Genomic DNA, 25,026 nt, shown 5'->3' with positions numbered 1-25,026 from the left:
GGAGCTATCAGGCCTGGGCACCCCAAGGCCGTGCGGGTGCTGGTGGAAGATGGGGGTGGCGGCCGAGGACCGGAGTCCCGTCCTCGGAGGGCCTGCACATTCCCCCGCTGCCCTGCCCCACCGGGCGTCAGGGGTCGGGCTGGCGCCCCGCGCGCCCCCTCTAGCTCCAGCCGCAGCTCAAAGCGGCTTGGACGGTGCCCGGGAGGGGGGCCCAGCCCCGCCCGCGGGGCGGAGGGAGGAGGCGGAGGGAGAGCCCACACCCCGCCCCCGCCCCCGAGCCCGCCCGGAGCCCGCGGCCAGGGCGGTGCAGACCGGCCCAGCGACTCTCGGGCTGCGCGCCTGGACGCGCCGCTGCCGCCACTGCCGACGAGGCCGCCCTTCAACTCCCGCCCCGGGCTCGTGGAACGAAGGTAACCGCGGGCCGGCCGAGGGTCCCCGAGCCCTGGGTGGGCGTGGACGCAGCTGGCGGCTGGGGTGCGCGGCAGCCCCGGGATGGCACCCTCCTAGGCCCTTGGGGCCGCGGTGGGGGAGGGAGCCCAGCCACAAAAGGCGCCCCGGTGCCAACAGACAGCCTGGAGCGCTGGCCGCGAGAAGGCTCCAAATTTTCGGGCTGTTTTGTGCTGTTCCCAGCGGCGGAGGGGGCAGAGAACAGAGGGATGAGGGTAAACGGGTGGGGGGGGGGGCGAGCAGGGCCGTCTGTGCTCCTTCCTGCGCTGGGAGAGGAAGGGACGCGGAGAGGGCCGTGGCCGGAATGCCTGGCTCCTCCGCGGAGGGCGCGCAGGAGCGGGAAGTTGGGAGGGGGGGGCGCCCGCTGGGAGATGGACCAGGCACCCTGCCCCCCGTCACCGCTGCATTCCAGGCCGGAGCCGCGGGTGAGATCATCCCGTCCGGTTCGCCTTCAGCCGAGGCACCCGGCTGCCCCCTCCCCCGAGGAGCGACCCCAGATGGAATGTTTCATGGCTTCAGCCTTTCCCAGATTTCCAATCCCTGCTGCCCTTGAGGTTGTCCTATAGGCGTCCCAGCCAAGCAAGATACTCGCGGCTTGGTCTCATTTTCTAGACCGGGAACTGAGGCTCAGAGAGGCAAAGGGACTACTCTGGAGACCACAGCGGCCCAAACGCGTGGCAGGGACTGGACCCCAGGGCTAGGGGAGCCCTGGGCCTGACTTGGTTCTAATTTGGGGTGGTGAGGCAGGAAGCGCCCACAGCCCCACGTGTCGCCCCCTACAGCCTAAAGTGTTCCTTCTTTCTCCTCCTCCTCCTCACCCGCTCAGAGTCCTGGGAACTGGGGTCCCCGCAGTGTGGCTGTAGAGAGCGTGCTACCCGTTTCTGGCCTCAGTTTCCCCGTCTCCACCTTCAAGCCCCTGGACTTAAGGGTGCACAAGAAGCTGGCACCGGGGAGTTAACCCCTTATTACAGGGGCCACATGGTTTGGGGAAGCCCCATTCCCAACCCTAGTGGAGACCTGCTATGGGGGCCAGCGTCACCCAGTTGGACGTCAGCGGGGAGGGGGCAGCATGCATGCGAGCAGTGGCCTCGAGTTAAGACGTGGCGCCGTCCACGGGCACGGCAGCGTGCGGGTGACCCACAGGTGAGCGCCAGGGGGCACCCGACACCTCTAACCTCGTGTGTCCCCAGACCTCCCGCCCCTCACTACCTGCGCCTCCACAGCGCCCCTGCTGGCCTTCTGTAATGCAACCCGCCCCAAAGCTTGCCCTTGCCGGTCCTATCCCCAGTATTGAGTGAGCGCCTGCCATGCGCCAGGCCCTGACTGTCCTCCCACAGAGCAAATATTAGGACTCCGTTTGAAAGACGGACACCGGGGCGTCGTGGTCACAGGTCACAGGCACTGAATCGGAACAGCAAGCCTCCTCTGCCTCCCAGGTCTGCCCTCCTTGCACTCAGTGGCTGGGTATCTGCCTCCTCCAAGAACTCTTCCCCGAGCCGTAGTCTTCACCCCCACACACCCTCACTACCCCCGGATACACACACCCCACATTTACTGTTGATCTGGTTAGAATCCTAGGCAGAATTCTACCGCTGCTTTTTTCTCTCTCTCTCTCTGATCTGGGGCAAGTCACTCCTCTTTCTGAGTAAACGGGTGCTGTGGGCATTCAGGAAGCCCTGGGTAGTACACCTGGACTACTGGAGCAGGTGAACCCTGGCCAGGATACCCAGAGCCCTACTCACTCCAGCGCCAGATGGGGCGACCCGATAGCCAGCAACACCCTGCAGTTGGCACCAGGTGCCAAGTGGAATGAAAGACGTTAGTGTGAGGGTGTGCATTTGAACCCGGGGGCTGCACTGCTCCAGGATCCGAAGGTTTGACTGCAGCACCTTCCACCCTTACGACTGCCCTGGGGCTGGGGGGCCAGCACCTGGGGGGCTGTTCCCAGTCTCCACGCGGGCAGACAGGCCTGAGTGACAGTGCCCTGTCCTTGGCGTAGCCATCTGGATTGTCCTGCTCCCTCCCACCCGGCACACAGTTTGGCTCAGCACGTGGGCCGTTGCCGGAGGGTGGGAGGAGATCTTTTGGGGGTGCCCAGAGGCATTTGAGAGGTGGTATCATGATGAGATTGGGAAAGAAGCTGGTCCTGCAGTCAAAGTGGCCATAGGGGTTGGGTAGGGGTGTGAGCCCCCTTGGCTGGGAGGGAAGAGGCTGCTTAAGGAAGCCAAGGAGTTGGGGCAGGGGAGAGGCAGATGTGGCCACATGGCAGACAGGTACTGTGACCCCAACACATGGCAAGTTCCTTCCCCAAGAGATTCACCCTTGACCCCAATGTGCAGGGAAACCTGGCCCCTGCTGGGTGACCTTAGACAAGTCCCCTCCCTCTGAACCTCCACCGTTCTGTTCTCTTAGGATGGGCTAGCCCTCCAGCTCTGCAGAGTCGTTGGAGAATCAGATGACATCACGTAATGGTTGGCGCTTCATAACTTCAACAAACATTCCACGAGGCCTTCTGGGTGCCGGGGGGTGCCAGGAAAAGAGATGATTCAGACTACCCCCCCAGGGGGAGGAGTTAGGGTCAGGGGGAGGATCCGATGGTGGGAAGGAAAGAGAATGTGGTCAGAAAACAAAGCAAGCTTTGTCCTGTTGCCTCCATTGTTTTTTATCTTCTTTTTTTTTTTTTTTTTTTAATTTAACCTATTTTGAATTTCAAATAACAGTAGAAGGCAGTGTTGAGAGTTTTATGCTTGGAAGTGGCAGCGAAGGTTTAAAAAAATAGTTGCTACTCCTTCCAGGTGTTCTAGTTAAGGATCCTTATCAATTTAGCAGCTGCAGATCCCAGGCCCCTGGAGGTAAGCGGCCAGCCCAAGGTCACATGGGGAGGACACTGAGTCCCCAGCCTGGCCTTGCCACCCCTGGCAGGTGGCAGGGGGTGATCCTTTGGTATGAAGGTTATCACAGAGATCTGTGATTACGCTGGTATTGATTTGGCACTTGCTGTGTGCAGAGCCCAAGCTGGGTTCTGGGAGGGCAGAAGATGGGCCAATCCAGGCAGCTGCCCCACCCTCAAAGTGTGTTGCGGACCTGGGGAGACAAGACTGGGCTCCACAAGCCAGTCAAGGGCTACGTGAGTCAGAGGCTCTGAGTTCAGGTCTCGACTAGCTCCTCTGAGCAAAGTTGGTCCTTTTCTGGGCCAGAGGAAAACCCGGAGGTTGGACCGTAGCATGTTCCTCCAGCCTGGACTTTCTATGCTACTAGAAGGGATGGGGTCAGATGGAGAGGACAGTGGGAGCTTAGACAAGGGTGGGGCTGGGTTGGGGGCGAAGGTCCGGAGGGGAGAAAGAGATAGCTTTTGGCACCAGCTGAACTTTTCCCCAAACTTGTTCTCTGACAACAAGGCTCCTACATCAATTTGACATACTGTGATAAAGTCTTTTCCTGCAGGCCTTTTCAGAGCCTTGAATATGCTCAGGCATATAGGAGGCAGCTGGAAAAAGCCACTTTATCCACAGGCTCCCTTTTCCGGGAACCTTTGCTGAGGCTGTTTACACAGCAGTTCACAAGGCCTTCACCAAGGCACCTCCTCTCCTCCTGGTGCCTCTGGGCTGGAGAGATTTTAACCCACATGCCAGCAGGAGGCAATGTAGCCTGGAGCTCAAGGGCTCTGGGGCTTGGGGCCCTGCTTCACCATTTCCTACTGTGTGGCCTCGGGGAAGTCACTTCACTTCTCCATTCCTCAGTTTCTCTTTTCTAATAAAAATGCCTCCCTCAGGGCCGTTGTGTGTGTGAAATGAGAGTGGACCCTGTAAACGGAAAGCTGAACCTAACCTGTTGCCATCAGTTGATTCCAACTCATAGCAACCCTATAGGACAGAGTAGAACTGCCCCATAGGGTTTCTGAGGAGGGCCTGGTGGATTTCAACTGCCGACCTTTTGGTTCGCAGCCGTAGCTCTTAACCACTGCCCCACCAGGGACCCTGTGGAATTATCATTTATACGTTTTTTTCTGACGTATGGTATACATCTAGGAAACCCTGGTGGTATAGTGGCATACAGCTGCGAACCAAAGGGTCGGCAGTTCGAATCCACCAGGTGCTCCTTGGAAACTTTGGGGCAGTTCTACTCTGTCCTATAGGGTCGCTATGAGTCAGAATCGACTCAATGGCACTGGGTTTGGGTTTTGCATTTTTTGTGCCCCCTCTCAGTCAATGGAGCCCTGGTGGTGCAGTATTTAAGAGCTTGGCTGCTAACCAAAAGGTCAGCCATTTGAACTCACCAGCCACTCCTTGGAAACCCCCGGGGGCAGTTCTACTCTGTCCTGTAGGGTCGCTATGAGTGAAAATTGACTCCACCATAACAAGTTTGGCTTTTGGTCCCAGTCAATACCCACTCAGTGGCAACCACAATTCCCATTTGTAACGCCATTGATTGGTTCTGCCTGTTCTTGAACTTCTTCTCAATGGAATCGCTCAGTGGGTCTTCCTTTGGGTCCACCTTTGCTTAGCATTTTGTCGGTGAGCTCCATCCATGTTGTTGGTTGCAGTTGTTTGTCTCTTTAGCCCCCACAGGGCCTACCACCTCACCTTCCTCTCTCTCCTTCTTCCAGGTCTCGGTCCCCGAGCAGGAGAGGAGCCGTCCACGTGTGAGGCTCTCTGTCCTCTGGCAGAACATCTATAGCTGCTTTCCCAAGACCAAGACCGGGAGCCAGTACTCAGACGAGCCATGGGCCCCCCACAGCCTCAGCATTTGGGGGCAGCACCCTAGGTGGCCAAGGGACAGCCTCCGCCTGGCACCTTCCACTAGGAGGGAGAGAGCTGAGAAGTGGGTCCCTGAGCCCGGCCTGCCTCCCTCCCCCAGCCCGGCGGGCATGGACCAGTAGCTGTGAGCAGCCAGAGCTGATGCCAGGTCCCCAGGGGGCCAGAGGAGCCCCCACCATGAGCCTCGGCAAGCTCTCACCTGTGGGCTGGGTGCCCAGCTCGCAGGGGAAGAGGAGGCTGACAGCAGACATGATCAGCCCCCCGCTTGGGGACTTCCGCCACACCATGCACGTGGGCCGCGGCGGGGACGTCTTCGGCGACACCTCCTTCCTCAGCAACCATGGAGGCAGCTCTGGGGGCACCCACCGCTCACCCCGCGGCTTCCTGGCCAAGAAGCTGCAGCTGGTGCGGAGGGTGGGGGCGCCACCCCGGAGGATGGCCTCCCCGCCGGCGCCCTCACCCACCCCGCCCGCCATCTCCCCCATCATCAAGAACGCCATCTCCCTGCCCCAGCTTAACCAGGCCACCTACGACACCCTCGTGGTGGGCAAGCTCGGCTTTGACAACAGCCCTGCCATCTCCACAGACGGCAACTCCAGTTACGGTGAGGGCCTGGGTTACCTGCCTGTTTTCAGAGGCTGAAGCCCAGAGGGTTTCGATGGTTCAGCCAAACCTCCAAATCAGTCTTTTTCCCCACAATTGTTTGCCCAAACCCCAGAGCATGGATGGGTGGTTCCAGGATAGGGACGAGCTTAACTCCCTAAAACACTTCGTGGTTGAGAGGTGAGGAGATGGGGTTTGACTTCTAACTGATCCTAACTTGCTACGTGACTCGGGCAAGCCACTCCCCTTCTCTGGGCCTCAGGTGGACCAGCTCACTCGCTTTTGCCCCCTCCAGCCAAAGCAGTTGCCTCATGTCACAATGATAACAGTGGAGAGGTTAAGAGCCTAGGCTCTAGATTATTCGAATCCTGGTTCTGCCCGACTCAGCTCGGTAAACTTCAGGTCCCTGCTGTGTAATGGCTCCCTTGGGTCATTGCAAAGATTGACTGAGCTGGGGGATGTAATGGGTGTGGCGCAGAGCCTGGTACATAGTAGGTGCTCAGGGCATGTGACCCTTTGTTATTTGAACAAAGGTTTCTGTAACGTGACAAATTTGGAAAACCACTCACATGGACAGAAGCCAGAGGCCCTTCCTGTCCCAGCAGGGAGTGGCAAGGGCCACCTTGGCTCTGCTGGAAGGAGAGAACTAGGGAACCGTGGACTCACGCTGCCACCTGGTGGCCGTTCCCTGCCCTGCGGCTTTGCCTCCATCAACAGAAAAAACCCCAACACCCAACGGAGGGTTCCTCTAGTGTTCCCACCCAGGTGGTGGCTCAGAACCTCAACGAGAACTGGTTCACAGTATCCATTAGGTCTCAGGCCTGGTAGTTCTGGAGGCAGGGGGCCAGGCCAGATGACCTTTGGAGGGCACGTGCTGTCCTTCGAGTCTGATTTCTATGCAGTCAGACCCCCAGTGCTGGTTCTATCCCTGGGCGTTCAAACCTGCCCATGTGCTATGGGTTCAACTGCAGCCATTGTTCAGAGCCATGCTGGGGGTCAAGGTCAAGTTCACAGTTGGAACTGCAAGTCAGGGGATTTGCGCTCCAGGCCAGGCTCTACCTTATCACACTGTGGTCCTGGGCAAGCCCCTTCTAGTACCAAACTGAGTCTTAGTTCCCTCATCTGCAAAATGAGAACAAGGATTGTCAATGTTAAGATTCTAGGGTTGATGGGAGGATCACACAAGAGACCACTGGGTCCCTCGTATTGGAAAGATGGGAAAACTGAGGCCAGAGAGGGAAGTGACTTGCCAGAGGCCACAGAGCAAGCCAAGGTTGGTCCCAGCTCTCTGCTCCCAGTTCCCAGTTAGGGTCTGACTCTCCCCACTTCTCTTCCAGGCCTGGACTCCGGGTTCTGCACCATCTCCCGCCTGCCCCGCCCAGAAAAGCCCCGTGACCGAGACCACGATAGCTCTTCCCCCCCGGAGCCTGAACTCCGCCGTTCTGACTCTCTCCTGTCCTTCCGCCTTGACCTTGACCTTGGGCCCTCCCTCCTCAGCGAGCTGCTGGGGGTCATGAGCCTCTCAGAAGCCCCTGTGGCGGAGACCTCAGCCCCAGTGCCCATCACAAACCCCCAAGCCCCAGTCCCTGCCACAAACCCCCCACCCCATGGACACTGCCCCAACGGGGTAACCGCTGGGTCAGGCCCAAGGACTGAGGCAAGGCCCAGTCCATCTCAAGAAGGTCCCTGTGCACCTGGTCACGTGGCCTCCGGCAGGAGCTGGGGAGCAGGTTTGGGGAGCAGCCGCCACTACAACAAGATGGATGCCCAGCAAGAGATGGCAGAGAAGCTGCCCCCAGCACGGGCCTCCTGGGAAAGCCTGGACGAAGAGTGGGGGGCCTCCCAGGCTGGCGGCAGGGCCCCAGTGCCCAGCACAGTCCAGGCGAATGCTTTTGTGTTTGCTGACGCTGAAGAAGACGATGAGGTCAAGGTGTGAGTGCTGGCCCATCGGCCAGGGCATGGGGCCCAGATCCCAGCTGCCTTGGGGGCTTCCTGTGAAGAGACAGCTGCTGCCCCAAGCCCCTCCACGCCTCTACAGGACAGACATGGTAGGGAGGACCAAGGGGACCAGACTTGCTTGGGACCTAGGTGTTCCCAGTAGGCCCCGCTGGGCTGACCTGCCTTCCCCACTGCCGCTCTGCACCCAGTGGCCATTCCTTGGGCCCCACCCCTATCCCCGTGCTGCCCCCACCCTGCCCAGCCTCACAGTACAGCCTTTGTGGGACACTGTCCTCATTGGGTGGGAGGTGGGGACATGGCACACAAGGCCATTGTCTCCCAAAGGGATGCCTGCACCCAGCTCATTCTGGAGCTGCTCCAGGCAGGGTCCCTGCTGTGTGCCAGGGCCCCACCCCAACCTGTCAGTCATCCCGGAAGCCTTGAGAAAGGTCAGGTGTGACCTCCCAGGGGAATCATCCTGCCTTCCTGTATACCCTAGACCTGCCTCTGAGGCCTGATTAAAAAGGGCTTTTTGATAAAACAACGCACCCTGTGAGATGCTTGGGGACCTGTGCAGGAACTGGGGGGAACAGCTTCAGCCTTACCCACCTAAAGGACCCCCCTCAGGGCCCCCAGTGAGGGCTGAGGCAGGGGGTAATGAGTAACCAGGCTGGAATGTCCCGGCGATAAGCTGCCCAGGTGGGAGCCCTTATCTGCAGTTCCGGGAACAGTTCTGGCCCAGGTGCCTGGAGCCAGAGTCTGCCCCATAATCCCACAGGGCAGCGTGGGCAGTGCTCCAGTGATCATACAGCACAGGTAGGCAGGGCCAGAGGGGTCCTTGGGTGGCACAAATGTTTAAGCTCTCGACTACTAGCCAAAAGGTTGCGATTCAGACCTACCCAGAGGCACCTCAGAAGACCGGCCTGGTGATCTTCTGAGAGGTCACGGCCTTGAAAGCCCTATGGAACGGTTCTACTCCGCACACTTGGGGTTGCCGTGAGTTGGAATCGACTTGATGGCAGCCAACAATAAAAGCAAGTGCTTTGAGGTGGTTGGGAGCCCCCAGTCCCCCCCCACCATGGCAGTCCTGTGTCCTTGTGCCTCAGTTTACCCCTCTTACATGAGGGTGTCATGAGCATTGAAGTGCTTAGAAAGCACTGACTACATTTCCTGCCACAGAAAGGCATAATCCAGGCAGATTCTTTGGTTTTCTTTTAATCCTTGTGGGAGGAGAATAAGCGGGGGGCGGGGGGTACTGCAGGTGGGTGAGGGAAAGGAGGGATAGAGCCTGGCCCCCAGCCTGCTGTGATGAGGAAGACTTGGCAGAGAATCTGGTCCCGGGTGTTTTATTATGGCTTTCAGTAGAGGTACCCACTCAGTCCAACTTAAAGGAGGAGATCTTGAACCCACCCTTCACACCCAGGTAGCTCAGGTGGCTGTGGCCCAGCCTATTGGGAAAGGTCAGCACGTGTCCATCTGGCAGGGTCACCTTGAACTGTTTGTTCTCAAAGGTCACGGTGAACTGTGGAGAGGAGGGAAGCTGTTAGGGAGGCAGGGGTTACCCTCAACAGGCCAGGGCAGTGTCTAGTGGCTCACATGGTGCCCAGTCTGGGGTCCCCTGCCATCTGGCCTCTCCCCTTGACATCCAACCCAGGTCCCTTCCCCGTTTGACCTCACCTTGACCTCTGACCCTGGGCTGAAGCACAGGTGATTTGAACGTTGCTCCTGGCCCCAGCTGCCATCGCGAGAGTTGCAGACAATGGTGGACTCATTGAAGCGTGGGTTGAAATGCAGGTTCAGTTTCTCAGCCCCCTGACCTAGGTTAATCACAAAGCTATAGGAGGAGGGTATTAGGTGAGGCTTAGGGGGTCACCCCCAGGGAAAACAAGTTGGGGGGTTTTTGGTTGACCACAGGCTGGAAGAGTCACCAAAGAAATGTTGCATAAATCGAGGTCCATGCCTTAAAACAAGGGAGGTGACAACCCAATCAGACTTGGCACCAGAGCATCACGTTCCACTTGGAACACAGACCAAGGCTGCTAATAGGAGGGTAACTAATAATGACAGTTCAAAAAATTGAAAGTGTCTTATCTTGGAGGTCAATATAGCTGTCCTTAGATCTCTGCAGACCCGTTAAGTTTGGTTATAAAGAGCTGAAAACCTAAGGTGGTGAGCTTCCTGTCACTAGAGGTATGCAGCTAGGGTTGTGTGACCTTTTGACAGCATTGCTACAGGAGCCTGGGTTAGACCTTTGGGATCCTTGAGAGCAGGGGCATTCTGGATTGAGGTCTCAAGCCAGGAGTACTCTACATTTCTGCAGTCTCAAAGAGCCCACAAAAAACAAACCAAACCCTTTGCCATCGAGCCAATTCCGACTCATAGCAACTCTATAGAACAGAGTAGAACTGCCCCAGAAAGTTTCCAAGGAGCTCCTGGTGGACAGAGTAGAACTGCCCCATAGGGTTTCCAAGTCTGTAATCTTCATGGAAGCAGACTGCCACATCTTTCCCCCGTGGAGCAACTGGTGGGTTCAAACAACCTTTCTGTTAGGAGCTGAGTGCTTTAACCATTGTGCCACCAGGGCTCTTTTTCAAGTAGGAGCAAGGAATCATTTTTCCCTTGGCTGCTACTCCAGGCATCTGTCCGCACCCCCTTCACAACCAAAAGCTGATGGGGATCAGTCCCAAGAAATGCTGAAATTATGAGCACGGGAAACCTCAGTGCTGAGTTGTATTCCCGGGAGTTAGATAAATGCCTCTGGTTCAACGCAAATGGGGGAGCTGCAAAGGGGAAAGCACTTGACGCCCCCTGGTGGCTGCCCGTGGTTTAACGTGCCTGAAATGTGGCTAAGCAGTCCTGGAAAGAGGGGTGTCCCTGGGGGATTGGGCTTTCAGTAGAAGCTGGGAGCTGGACAGGGCTCCTCCACCTGTCCCTTCAGTGGCTGTTGGGGTCAAGGAACTGAGTATATGGCGTAGGCCTTGAAGTTCTGAGGGTCCTCAAACCCAGCTTCATAATATGAGATCCTAACATGAGAGAGCAAGGGCATCCACAGGGCCCCCTTGGCCTGCGTGCTCCCATAGTCTGACCCCGAGGCCACCATGGTGTTCTTCACGGGGTGCCCAGCCTGTCCGCCATCTTCCCAGCCTACTCCAGGACTGCGGGTAATCCCTCCCACCCTTAAAAAAAAAAAAAAAAAAAAAAAACCATTGCCGTGGAGTTGATTCTGACTCACAGCGAGCCCTTGCCTTTACCCGCTCTACTCACCCAACAGCATCATTGGCGATCTTGCCCTTGATCTTTAGGGTTGCCCCCAACTTCATGTCCATGTTCTTGATCTCAAATTCTTCCTGAGCCAACATAAAAACATTCCACTAGAGTTGCCCCAGGAAATTCACCTCACTGTGCCCAGCGCTCTTCTGTGAATGAAGCCCATTCAGGAGCCTGACCGGCTGCAGGGCTCACATCCCCCTGCCGAGGTGAAGCCACGGAGGCCTGGAGAGCACTCCAGGCACACCGGGAAGGAAAAGCACCACAGTGCACTGATCCAGGCTTTCCAGAGCCCATCTGCTTTGCTCTCACCCACCCAGCCCAGCTAGCAGAACAGCTGGATCTGAAGGCACAAGGACCAGCTGGCGGAGCCTCAGTTTGCCCGTATATGAAATGGGTAAAGTAGTCCCTGCCGATCTCATAGGATGCCTGAGAGTGACAAGAAGCTTCATATAGCATTTCCCACCGATGCAGGTACAGTGCCCTTGGCAGACCCCCTGAAACCAGGATATGTTTAGTTCCTGCGCCAAAGGAGTCACTTTGCTAACAGAAAATAGTATGAGAGACCCGTCCATAACTAAGCCTATATAAATGCCTGAGTCACATATCCGAATGTGTCTACTAAAGTCCCTTTCCAATCTTCACTTCCCTTATCTGTAAAATGGGTTTATTTGATTAAGTAATTCAAAAATAGTTTTTAAGGCACCGAGGTTAAGAGCTCCCATCTTCCAGCTGCTTGGGGAGGATGTTAGATACTTGCAAAGCCCCAAGCATCAGACCTGGCACCAATTAAAGGCCCGCTGAGGGTGGCCGTCGTTGTGATTACCTGTTGTTACTAGCATCTACCCCTTGTTTTCCTTCCTTTCTGGGCAGTGCCTGGATTTGTACATTGCAGCAGCTTGGCGCTTTCTGTGGCTGTGCTATGGTCAGGAGGAAGGGTCTCGAAGCTGGGCTTTCAAAGCTCATTACCCAAGAGTGAGACAATGTCCAGTTTTCACATCCATGACTGGAAGGTGGGGGGGGTGATGGTGTTGGGCCGAAAAGGAGGCAGCAGGCACCGGCGATTTCCAACAATATATGGAGAACACTTTCAAACTAGGGGGTTTCTGATCGCTGGTCTGTTTTTTTCTGGGAGGGAGCATAATCTGAGAAGCCCTGAATCAACCCATCGGTCACAGGTCAAGGGCAGTGGCTGTGGAGATGATCAGTACCCTCCACAGGCAGCTGCCACTGCCCTACAAAGAAGAATGTGATCTGGGGTCACGGGGCTGGGGGTCGTAAGATATTGCCCAACTATCCTGGAGGCAGGGCATTTTAAAGGGAAGGCCCAAGAGAGGCAACGCTTAACCCAGGAGAGTGTAGCTCTGATGGTGCCATGCCAGGTGCGGTACACCTCAGCCCAGGGGTTCTCAGCCTTGGCACTGTGGACACTGGGGGGCTGTGGTGGGGGCATGTCCTGTGCATTGTAGTATGTCAAGCAGCATCCCTGGCCTCTGTCCACTAATGCCAGGGTACATCATACCCCCCCGCCAAGTTATGATCACCAAAAATGTCTCCAAACATTGCCCAATGTCCCCTGGGGACAAAATCTCCTTGCCCGAGAGAGATGGGGGGAGTTCAAGGTGGGACACCTAACCCCCCATCAGTGTTTAATGTAAGAGCTGGAGCCCAGTCTTTGGAGCCAGACAGACTGGATTAATACGCTCGTTCAGCCTCTTACTGACAAATGAATTTACCATTTGGAGATGACGTTTATCCAGTGAGGATAATAGGGTCTCACAAAGGGGTCGAAATGGCATTGCTGCCACAGAGCCGGCGCTCATAGATTTGTGTTCTAGGCACATGCACGATGCCACACATCATGTAAGAAGCTGGAGTCTCCCAGTCTCCCCCATGTTTCCCTGCCCCCCCCATGTGGGGTGGGGTGGGAGAGCTGGGGCTGGGTGGGGAGGAGCCCTCACTCTCTTATACAGCACCTTGAAACGCTATGGAGCAGTTCTACTCTGTAATACATGGGGTCACCGGAGTCGACTCGATGACAGCAGGGTTTAGACATGTAGTATGCCCATCCATGATCCTTGCCCTCCCTTAACAAATGAGGAGACTGAGGCCCAGAGAGGGGCAGGGACGCAAAGCAGGGCTGGGGGGCAGTTCATAGAGCCCAGGGGCTGCAAGTCGGGAATCCCAGCCCTGCCACTAGCTGCTTGAGTGACCCTGAGCCCAGCCCCTCCCCTTCCTGGGCCTGGGAGGATTTGGACTAGGTGGTCCCTGGAAAAGGAAGGAGAGACGAAAGCAAGGGGAGGGATCAGGCAATGAAGAAAAGGAGAAGGTGGGGAAGTGAGACACGTATGCTCCTCTCCAGGCTACAACCCTCCTACTCCTCACAGGGTGGCAGCCGTGACCCCATGACACAGATGCGAGTGACTTGCCCAAGGCCACACAGCAAGCTGTTGCAGAGCCAGGTTTGAAATCGAAATACCAAGGGCTTCAAAAAGGGTCCACATTACCCTCTGCAATTTACAGATTGTGACCTTGGGCAAGTCCATCTCTGAGCCCCAGTGTCTTTATTATTAAAAAGCTCAATAGATGTTGTTGTTGTGTGCCATCAAGTCATTTCCAAGTCATAGCGGCCCTGTAGGACAGAGTAGAACTGCCCCATAGGGTTTTCCTAGTCTGTAATCTTTACAGAAGACCTCCCGGTCTTTTCTCCCACAGAGAGGCTGGTGGGTTCGAAATGCAGACTTTTTGGTTAGCAGCCCAGAGCTTAACCACTGCGCTACCAGGGCTCCTTCAACAGATGTTAAAAACAAAAAAACATAGCAACTGTAATTATTGTTATTATTAATATCGATGAAAAACAAGGCTGGAGAGGGAAAGAGATGGTCCCAGCTCCCGCTGCAGATGGGTGGTGGAACATGGACACCCTCAAGGCCAAAGGGCTAGGGCACTGACCTGTCCAAGTCCCTCACTCTACAAATGGGGAAGCTGAGGCACCCCACCCCCACCCAAAGGCATGCATGAATGGAAGTAGGTGGGCAGCAGGGGCCCCTAGGTAACCTCACCGACATGGCGACAGCTCCAGAGGCAGCTCTGGGACTTCTCAAGACCTATGCTCAGGATCTCACTTCACAGTCGAGCTTATATTCCGGAATATTACACATTAACTCCCCTGAGACCATAAATGGAAACTTTGGCCCCTTCCACCCAGGTATCTCCTGTCCCCCAACAATCCACACCCAGAACAAACAGAAGAAAGCTTCCCTACTGCCCCAGCCCAGCCCAGAGCACCCTGGGGCCTCCCTCTCCAGGGCTGGAGGCGAGGCTGTCCCAGCTCTGCTCTGGCACAGCCGCTGTGTGGCTCAGCAGGCCACCCACCTCCCTGAGCCTGGCTTCCTCATCTGTAAAAGGAGAGACTTACTGTGCAAAAAATCTCTAAGCAGCTGATTTTCGATAATGCCCTGATTCATTCTGGGAGAGTCTTCTTTGTTTTCTCCCCTCACCCCATTTTTTCTCTGTACACGTAAGTTTCACAAGTAATACGCGGCGAATTCAAAGAAAACATCTAGAAGGATCTACAACAAACTATTAAAAGAGGAGAAGGGAGTGGGATAAGGTGAGGTGAGGGGTCACGGGGGTTTAAACACTTTGCTCTTTACCTGTTGCTTATTCATTGATGTGCCTACTCTAGAAAATTGGAGATAACAAATAAGAAGGAAAGCAATCACGCATAATCCCCCACCAGGAGGGAATCTGCCTAGTCTATTGACGTGTTTCCTGCCAGGTGGTTTTCTACGTATTCTGTATATTGTAGGCACCCCTCTGTCTGTATAATTTATCCTGCTTCATTCCATAAACGTTAAAGCCCACAAATCTTTATTTCAAAACTCTACTTGATAACAACAAAAAATATATATACGGGTACATAGGTAGATATGGATGTATATATGTGTACACGAAGCCATATGCAAGTACATGCCCGTGTGAACAAGTGTATCTGTATACATAGTAAAGCTCATAGGGGACACAGTTACGGAGACTTCCTGACATAGCAAACAACTCAAGGGATGGGTTTACTGGGTTAAAAGGTTTAGAACCACAGTCTCATGGGACGACTTAGTCAATTGGCATAACAGAGGGCATGAAGATAAAAAAAAACGATATTTAAATGGCTGTGAAATATTGCATCCTTCAAGGACTTAATTTATTTAACCAATTTCCTTTTGTGGAACACTTAATTCTAAATTTTAAAATGAATTCTAAATTTTTGTTATTAAAAATACCGCCTCATTAAATCAATTTGCATGTCCAGTTTGGCTACATCTTGACAGTTTGTGTAGCACAGATGTCCGGGAATAGGGCTTTTAGAGAGCCCGGAATCCAGGGTTTTCCATCAGTCTTGGCCGTGGCCGCTCTGGGAGGAGGGTCAGGAGGAGGCCGCTGGGGGCCATCATCCATGCCAGGTGCTGGCCAGCGGCTGGGTGCCCTGCCCTCATATAGCACCCCGCCTTCAGTCCCCTGCGGCCCAGAGTGGCAGTGATTTCCTCATTTCACCCACCAGGAAATCTGTCCCTTCTCAGCCTTTCTGCAGAGGCACAGTGAAGCCCCAACAAGATAAAAAGCTTTGAAGTACTTTCCACCTTTCAAACATGGTATTTTTCTGATTATAATAGTAATATTCTAATTCAATGTAGAAATACTGGAAAGTGCACAAAATCAAATATTTAAAAGTTCACTTGTTTTAGAAGACTGTTTAAAGACAGGAGAACGTGACCACGTGTAGGATTCCTGCACTTTTCTGCGTGTATGTTTTTACATCGGCCCTGGGTGGTGTCTGTTGTCCTGTACCCTTCAGTCCATTTCCACCCCATGTGTGACAGAGGAGGACCGCCCCATAGGGTTTTCTTGGCTGTAATACTCATGGAAGCAGATCCCCAGGCCTTTTCTTCCAAGGTGCTACTGGGTGGGTTAGAACCACCAAACTTTTGGTTACCAGCCAAGCACAAACCATTTGTGCCATCTAGGATTAACGCACTCAGTGCTAACCAAAAGGTTAAAGGTTTGAGTCAACCCAGAGGTGCCTCAGAACAAAGGCCTGGTGATCCACTTCCGGAAAATCAGTCCTTGAAAACTCTGTGGAGGGCAGTTCTACCCCAGCACGCCTGAGGTCACCATAAGTTGGATTGACGAGACAGCAACTGGTTTTACTGGTTTATGTTTTACATCAATGAAAGATTTTAAAAACAAAGACGAGCATAAAGGAAACAAACAAACAAAAAAAAAACATAAAAATCACCAACACTCACACCTGAACCTTGTGTTCTCTTAACAATGGCTGCTTTCTGGGGGGTATTTTACAGTTTGCAAAGCACTGCCTCCAAGCTTCATCTCATTTAACCCTCTCAATAAATTCTCAAGGTGACCTTTATTATGGTCCCATTCTGCAGATGGGGAACTAAGGGTTTACACAGCTAGTAAGTAACAGAGCTTAAATTACATCCCCCCAAACAATATGTTGAAGCCTTACTCCCAGTACCTGTGAACAAGACCTTGTATGGGCTTAGGGACTTTGAAGATACTATCAGTTAACATGAGGTCATACTGAAGTAGGGTGGATCCTAATCTAATCTGATCGGTGTCCTTATAAAACAGGAGAAGAGACGCAGACACAGAGGGAAGACGACCTTCTGAGGACAGAGGCCGAGATTGGAGTGATGGGTCTTCAGGCCAAGCAATGCCAAGGATGGCCAACCACCACTAGAAGTTAGGAGAGGGGCGTGGAACAGATGCGCCCTCAGAGCCCTCACAAGGAATCAACACTCTGACTTCAGCCTCCTAGCCTCTAGAACTGTGAGGCAATAAACTTCTGTCCTTTTAAGCTCCCCAATTTGTGGTACTTTGTTATAGCAGCCCTAGGAAACTAATAGGAGCTCTGGTGGTGCAGTGGTTAAGTGCTCAGCTGCTAACTGAAAAGTTGGTATTTGGAACCCACCAGCCGCTCTGAAGGAGAAAAGACCTGGAAATCTGATCCTGTAAAGATTACAGCCTAGGAAACCCTGTGGGGCAGTTGTACTCTGTCCTACAGGGTCGCTCTGAGTTGGAATTGACTTGACGGCACACAACAACAACAACAAGAAAAGGAAATCAATACATTTTTCTGCCAACCCCTTGCTCAGATGTCTGCCAAGGCATGTAGGTCTGTCCTCATTTAGCAAAAGGCGTATTTGCCCTCCAGGAGTATAACTTTGAACCCTTTGTGTGGTGGCCTCAGAAGATCCCCACCTCCTGGCTTTCACTCCCTTGCATACTCTGCTCCTCTCGAGTATGATTGGACCTGGTTACTCACTTCTAATTAACAGAGGGAAGCACACCAGGCTGTGAGCGGCCCACATGGCAAAGATCTGATGTCTCCAGCCAATAGCCTGTGAGGACCTGAGGCCTGCTGACAGCCACGAAAGTGACCCTGGCAGTATATCTCCCCCTACTTGAGCCTTGAGGTGATTGGTGCAGACCATACCTTGATTGCAGCTTTGTGAGAGACCCTGAGCCAGAGGCACCCAGCTAAAGCCATGTCTGAAGCTGTCTTAAGTCACGAAATTTCGGGACAATTTGTTACACAGCAGTAGATAACTAATACACTTTGCCAAGCAATTCTTATCAAAAGCTTGGGGAAAAAACGAGTTGCCTTTGCCTTAAACTTTGTGCTGTTCTTAAAAACTATCTATATGGGATGAAACTGACAACAGCAACTTGAAAGTTTAGCTAGGAAGCTTGGGGGGCAGTGATGTTAATGGAGAGGAACAGTTTGGAGAAGGAGGTGAGAACGGTTGTACAACTCAAAGAATGTAACCAATGTCACTGTACATGTAGAAATTGTTAAATTTATGTATGTTCTGCTGTGCATATTTTCAACATCAAAAAATTTTTTTTTTATGTGAAAAAAAAACAATTCCTGTTGAGTCAATTACAACTCATGGCGACCTCATGTGTGTCAGGGTAGAACTATTCTCCGTAGGGTTTTCGATGGCTGATTTTTCGGAAGTTGATCGCTAGGCCTTTCTTCTGAGGGACCTCTGGGTGGACTTGAACCTCCAACCTTTTGGTTAGCAGCTGAGCACATTCATGAAATCCTCCTGCCTAAAGAATCTGCAGCCTGTACATGTCCCTAGACAGTCTATTATATTGATCTTTTTATAGTGGTGAAATACATATATAACAAAATACATATATAACAAAACACTTGCCATTGCAACCACCTTTATGTGTGTAATTCGGTGACATTATTTACACTCACCATGTTGTGTGCCCATCACCACTATTGGTTTTCAAATTTTTTCATCACATTTAACAGGAGCTCAGTACCACTTGAGCCATACCTTCTCATTTCCCCTCCCACCTGCCCCTAGTAACCACAAATATCCACTTTGGTCTCTATGTATTTGCCTATTATGTTGATCTTTTTAAACAACTAGTTCTTGATTTTGTTTTCTTCATTATTTTTTGGCTTTGTTAACTTTCGGTTTTAGTTTTCATTTTATTTATTGCTCTTTGTCTTGCTTCTTGAGTCAACTGCTGAGTTCATTAATTTTTCGTCTTTTCTATATACTGCTATATGCATTTAAGGCTATGTATTTTCCTCTAACTACCATTTTGGCCACTTCTCATAAGTTTTGAGATGTTCCGCTCAATATTCTAAATGTTACCCTTAAATCAATTTAGGTGATCAGAGAATTATTCTCAGCACTTAGTAAGTGTTTAATAAATACTTATTGGCTGACTTACTAAATCGCCAAAAAAAAAAAAAATTTTAACTAGGGAGGAGTTGAAATTTGAAACATAAATAATACAAGATTGGCTAAGTAAATGATGCTACAAAATATAGCTGAATTATGATGCAGCCAGGGGCAGTGGTGGTTTAGTGGTAGAATTCTCGCCTTCCATGCAGGAGACCTGGGTTCAATTCCCAGCCAAAGCGCCTCATGTACAGCCACTGCCCATCTGTCACCAGAGGCTTGTATGTTGCTGTGATGCTGAACAGGCTTCAGTTGAGCTACCAGACCAAGACAGGCTAGGAAGAAAGGCCTGGTGATCTCCTTCTGAAAATCAGCAATGAAAACCCTCTGGATCCCAATGGTCCAATCTGCACCCTATCAGGGGGATAGCACAGGACTGGCCAGAATTGCATTCTGCTGTGCCATGAGTCAGGAGCCAATTCAACAGCAGCCAACAACAACATTACAGCCATCAAAAGTTACATTTTGGGGGACCCTCTGTGGCCATGGATCATTCTCACACTGCGGTGTTAAATGAATTAAGAGCTACAGTGCAAGTTCCCAGGATTTCACTAGGGGCCCACCCACAATTCAAGCTGCTTCCTTCACTGAACCGACATGAGCCCGCCAGGCTGCACTCAGAGGCAGTGTGAGGAACAACCATGACAAAGTCTGTAAAGATGGCAGCGTGACATCAGACTTCCTCTAGCTTCACGAGGGGGAGGACGATCCAGATCATAGCCCCGGGGCTGATCCCTATAGGGCGGAGCTCAGACAGACCTCCTCTCTCCAGCCTTTTTACCAATTCTAACACCAGCTGTCCCTCCCAAGCCACTCCTCTGCAGGGTTCAGTAATTCGTTGCAATGGCCACATGAAACTCATACTCATCATTACGGGGTTTGTTAGGGAAGTGACAAGTTACAACTCAGGATCAGGACCAACAGGCTACAACTGGGGATCAGCATCAGGAAGCAGGTAGGAAAAGTCTCCCTTCTTCAGTGCAGGGCAGCTCTCTCAGCTTCTCTTGGCCATGCAGGGCTCCTCTTGCCCCCTCAGGACAGGCTCCCCTTGACCCCCTCAGGATAGGCCTGGCCTCTGCCCTGCTTGGTCAAATGTGACAAAGCTCTTTGGCTCTGCCAATAAGCGCCCAGAAGCACCCCACTCTGCCAGGAAGCCTCTTGCCCAAAGGTGCTCAGCTCTCTCACTCTGTGGGTCGGCAAGCCTATGCCCACCAACAGGTGCCTGGAGATACCCCACTCCATCAGGAAGCCTCCTGTCCAAAGGCTCTCAACTCTCTCACTCTGAACATCAGCACGTCCACTGTTGCCACCTTGCTCTGTGGGCTGTCTTCCTCCAATCTCCTGGTTCTGCGGCTGTGGTTTCTCTGCCACTGGTTCTCACCGTCTTATACTGTCTCTGGAGTTACAGCTCTCTGTCTCCTGGGTCTAGGAGGTCCCCAGCCCAGGGACCCTGGGTCCAAAGGACAGGGTCCATTCTCAGCTCTTCTTTCTTAATGGTAGTGAAGTCTCCCCCTCCTGCCCCTGGGATTGGCTCATTTTAACCCTAGCAGAAAGGCAAAACTGACCAGTTTCCATGTCAGGGTTCCATACACCTTATTTGCATTGTTAGTAAGCTGTCCAATCCCCTTGGTGGACCACAAGCACCTTATCTGCATAGTTCTACTCAATCACTGCATGGGAGTTACAAAACTATGCATAGCTAAAAGGGCCATATTAAGTAATTCACTGCACCACAAAGTCATTAATGTGTATGCCTCTGTGGTGCCAAGGAGGACATGACCCTGCTGGTCCCACAAGGTCTCCCTAATGTCTATGCATGCACATACGAATCTGTTGAAGTGCGTGGGATTGAGAGCCTACATAGAAGCACCAAACACAGCCAGACCTTAAGGAGACCAAGTCTAGCTGGAGAGACAAGCTTGGGCACAGGGAACAACTAGAGGACAATTAGCTATGCCCCACCCAGCCTGATGACATGACCACAGCTCTGGCAGGGAGGACTCGAGACAGAGTAGGACTTGAGTCATCAGGGATAGCTTTAGAAAGTCCCAGAATCCTGGGGCAGAAGGGACCCTCATAAGTCATTTGGAGGGCAGCACAGGACTGAAGTCTTGGTTCCACGACTTCCTCGCTGTGTGACCTCTGGCCAAATTACTTCACCTCTGAGTCTGGTTTCCTCCTCTGTAAAGTGAGAACAATAATGTTACGAGGATTAAGGGAGATAAAGGCTGGCATTTGGTTAATAGTCAATAGATACTATTTATCATTATTATCAGGAGCCCAGCGACCCCACGTGAGTTAACTCGGGGGGCACCACCTCATCCTCACCTGGTTACTGGGTGTGTGAGCACTCAGTCTGTGGGAATGTTCTCCCTTATATCCTCCCAGGGCCTCAGTATGACTTCCGTGTGTCCGAGACACTTCTGCCTTCGTGGGCTCCTTCTTCCATGAAATATATGTGTATACCATTGCCATCGAGTCAGCTGCGACTCATAGCAACCCTAGAAGACAGAGTAGAACTGCCCCACTGGATTTGCAAGGAGCAGCTGGTGGATTTGAACTGTCGACCTTTTGCTTAGCAGCCAAGCTCTTAACCACTGCACCACCAGGGCTCCATATATGTATGTGTATGTAGATATTAACAAGAATGCACCTTAAAGAAGTAAAATTATCTCTATTTGCAGATGACACGATCTTATACACAGAAAACCCTAAGGAATCCTCAAGAAAACTACTGAAACTAATAGCAGAGTTCAGCAGAATTTCAGGTTACAAGATAAACATACAAAAATCAGTTGGATTCCTCTACATCAACAAAAAGAACATCGAAGAGGAAATCACCAAATCAATACCATTCACAGTAGCCCCCAAGAAGATAAATACTTAGGAATAAATCTTACCAAAGATGTAAAAGACCTATACAAAGAAAACTACAAGGTACTACTGCGAGAAACTAAAAGGGACCTACATAAGTGGAAAAACATACTTTGCTCGTGGATAGGAAGACTTAACATTATAAAAATGTCTATTCTACCAAAAGCCATCTATATATACAATGCACTTCCGATCCAAATTCCAATGACATTTTTTAATGGGGAGGAGAAACAAATCACCAACTTCATATGGAAGGGAAAGAAGCCCCGGATAAGTAAGGCATTACTGAAAAAGATGAACAAAGTGGGAGGCCTCACTCTACCTGATTTTAGAACATATTATACAGCCACGGTAGTCAAAACAGCCTGTTACTGGTACAACAACAGATACATGGACCAATGGAACAGAATTGAGAATCCAGATATAAATCCATCCACTTTGACAAAGACCCAGTATCAGTTAATTGGGGGAAAGATAGTCTTTTTAACAAACGGTGCTGGCATAACTGGATAAAAAAATAATGCATAACTGGATATCCATTTGCAAAAAACTGAAACAGGACCCATACCTCACACCATGCACAAAAACTAACTCCAAATGGATCAAAGACCTAAACATAAAGACTAAAACGATAAAGATCATGGAAGAAAAATAGGGACAACGTTAGGAGTGCTAATACAAGGCATAAACAGAATATAAAACATTACCAAAAATGACAAAGAGAAACCAGATAACTGGGAGCTCCTAAAAATCAAACACCTATGCCCATCTAAAGACTTCACCAAAAGAGTAAGAAGACCACCTACAGACTGGGAAAAATTTTTCAGCTACGATATCTCCAACCAGCACCTGATCTCCACAGTGGTCCTGCCTGGAACCAGAGCATGCGGGGCGAAAAGGAAGATGCTGGCAGCTGGCCATCAGTTCTACTGTCTCCATGGACATCTGCCAAGGGGACCAGATACCCATGCTAGCAAGTCAGAGACCGTGTCTCCCCCAGACAGCATTAGGGCCCATGACCTGTTCTTCTGTCTCCATGCAGATTGGAAGCAGCTGTATTCCCACAGTCTTTCTTCAGGCGTGTTAGCAGCCGCCACAGGGTGGTCTTTCTACAGCTGTGTGACCTTGGGCAAGTCGCTTAACCTCTCTGGGCTTCAGTTTACCCAGCTGTGAAACGGGCAGTATAACCGTCACACCTCACAGGTAGATGTGAGCTGGTGGGAAGAACGTACGTGCAGCACTAAGCACAGGCCGACCCATAAAAAAAAAAAGATGGTGTTAAATCAATGCTCACTGTTATGAACATTATTACCAGGCTTGCTTGGACATTCAGGCTGGCCGAGCAGATGTCCAGCCCTGCTCCTCCTGCTCCAATCACCCCGGCAGCCTGTTCTCCAAGGGACGTCCACAGAGTCCTTGCCTCCTCCATCCCAGGATCTTCCTTGTCTAACCTGTCCGCCAGGTTCCATGGCCCCTCTCTGAACCCAGCTGCTTGGCTGCACCAGGCCTCCCTCCCAGCTGGCTGCCATCCCTCCAGGCCCGCCAGGCCTTCTGGAGCTTGGTGGGCTCCTAGGTCATCTACACTTTCCCTGGAATTGGGGCTGGGCCTTGAGGGAGGGAGGAATCTAGAGTGGTGGGAAGAGGGGATGGCCACCGCCACCTAGCTGTCTCCCTTCTCCACCCCTGATTCCACAATCCTTCCACCACTCTCTGGGCCTTTGTAAAACGTGCATCCCGCCCTCCTGCTTTAAACCCCCCAGTGGCTTCAACTCCCACTCAGAGCAAAGCCCAAAACCCTTCTCTTGGCTGACCAGGTCCCCAGGACCTGACCCCTGTCCACCTTGCAGCCTTGACTTGCCCTGTATACCCTGCTCACCGCGCTCTGGCCACCTGACCTCTCTGGCCCTGGACTTCACCAAGCCCCTTTCAGCCTCAAGACTTGGCACATACTGTTCACTTCCCCTGGAACTCTTCCCCCACTCCTGGCTGGATTCAGCTCCTCATCATTTTGATCTTCACTGGAAGGTTACCTTTTCAGAGAAATCTTCTCGGCCACTTCATCTAGAGGGTCCCCACCTAGTCATTCTGTCTGACCCTTTGCCCTGTTTTATGTGAAATCGTCTCATTCATTTATTGATTTACATCATGCACTCTCAGCAGGGATGACATTGCCCCCAAAGGAGTCAAAAGTGTTTACTGGGGGAAGGGTGAAAAAATATAACTCTTTTTTAAGTATAAACCACAGAAGCAGTGCACATACAGAAATCTGTAGTATTAAAATTTCATGGGAGGCAATTAAGAAAAATATGTCTAAAAAGGCTCTTTAGGGGATGATTTCCATGCAGGAGACCTGGGTTCTATCTCCAGCCAGTGCACCTCATGTTCAGCAATCACTCGTCTATCAGCGGGAGCTTGTGTGTTGCTGTGATGTTGTGATGGTTAAGGTTGTGTGTCGACTTGGCTGGGCCATAATTCTCAGTCATTTGGCAGTTATGCAATGATGTAGTCATCCTCCATTTTGTGATCTGATGTAGTCATCCCCAGTTTTGTGATCTGATGTAAGCAGCCAATCAGTTGAAAAGGGAGTTTCCCTGGCAGTGTGGCCTGCACCCAATATATACAGATGTTCTGCCAAAACTTACTCTCTCTGGGTCCTGCATTCTACTCTTTCTTCATCCTCTGACCTCTGGTTCTTGGGACATGAGCCAGCAGCCTGCCCACTGACCTGCCAATTTTGGGGTCATCAGCCCCTGCAACTCCGTGAGTCAGAAGAAGCCTCCAGCCTGATGCCTGACCTACAGATTTGAGACTTCTCAGCCTCCGCAACTGCATAAGCCATTTTCTTAACATATATATACATATATATATAATCTTAGGCTGGGTTCTCTAGACAAACAAAACCAGTGAAATGTATAAATATATATATAGATTTATGTCAAAGAAATGGCTCCCATGGTTGTAGAAGCTTCCCAGGTCTGCGGGTTTATCTGGAGGCTTCTCCTGACTCACGTTGGATCTCCTCTCCAGGATCTCCCGGCCATTGCTGTCTGTGTAGAAGCGTCCATTCTTCTCCAGCATCGTGTCAAAATGACTTGATGACCTCCTTCCCCCAGCTGTCACTTCACTCAGTGAAAAGATGGGATTGTGAGTCTCGCCTAAAAGCCACCCTGGCCTTGCCCCCACCGCTATCCCTGTCATGATACTCATCTCACAGGTATTGATCCCACTGTCCACTCAAGCTCCAGGTACCTCTGTGCCAAGTACAGGCGAAGCACTTGAGAACACCAGGCTGAGGAGTTCTGGAGCACCTTCTGCACTAAGGCGGTCTGCAGGCACGTGGAGGGTGGATG

The 25,026-nt window shown here is 52.0% G+C and overlaps 2 protein-coding genes across 2 annotated transcripts; one reads left to right on the top strand and one right to left on the bottom strand.

Annotated features, from left to right (window-relative positions):
• Positions 1 to 344: 344 nt before the first annotated feature.
• On the top strand, positions 345 to 8,289 carry CDC42EP1 (CDC42 effector protein 1). The gene is made up of 3 exons (XM_064283572.1): positions 345 to 410; positions 5,054 to 5,808; positions 7,145 to 8,289. The coding sequence occupies exons 2-3, from the start codon at positions 5,346 to 5,348 to the stop codon at positions 7,741 to 7,743; spliced, it is 1,062 nt and encodes a 353-aa protein (XP_064139642.1). The 5' UTR covers positions 345 to 410; positions 5,054 to 5,345; the 3' UTR covers positions 7,744 to 8,289.
• Positions 8,290 to 8,958: 669 nt separating this feature from the next.
• Positions 8,959 to 24,754, bottom strand: LGALS2 (galectin 2). Its single transcript, XM_023538662.2, has 4 exons — positions 24,686 to 24,754; positions 11,010 to 11,092; positions 9,423 to 9,579; positions 8,959 to 9,267 (listed from the first exon to the last, which is right to left on the bottom strand). The coding sequence occupies exons 1-4, from the start codon at positions 24,752 to 24,754 to the stop codon at positions 9,121 to 9,123; spliced, it is 456 nt and encodes a 151-aa protein (XP_023394430.2). The 3' UTR covers positions 8,959 to 9,120.
• Between the last annotated feature and the right edge of the window lie 272 nt (positions 24,755 to 25,026).

Source organism: Loxodonta africana, chromosome 4 (assembly GCF_030014295.1).
Source record: "Loxodonta africana isolate mLoxAfr1 chromosome 4, mLoxAfr1.hap2, whole genome shotgun sequence".
NCBI lineage: Eukaryota > Metazoa > Chordata > Mammalia > Proboscidea > Elephantidae > Loxodonta > Loxodonta africana.
Note: the sequence above shows the minus strand (reverse complement) of the source record. Positions and strands in the feature narration are given on the sequence as shown.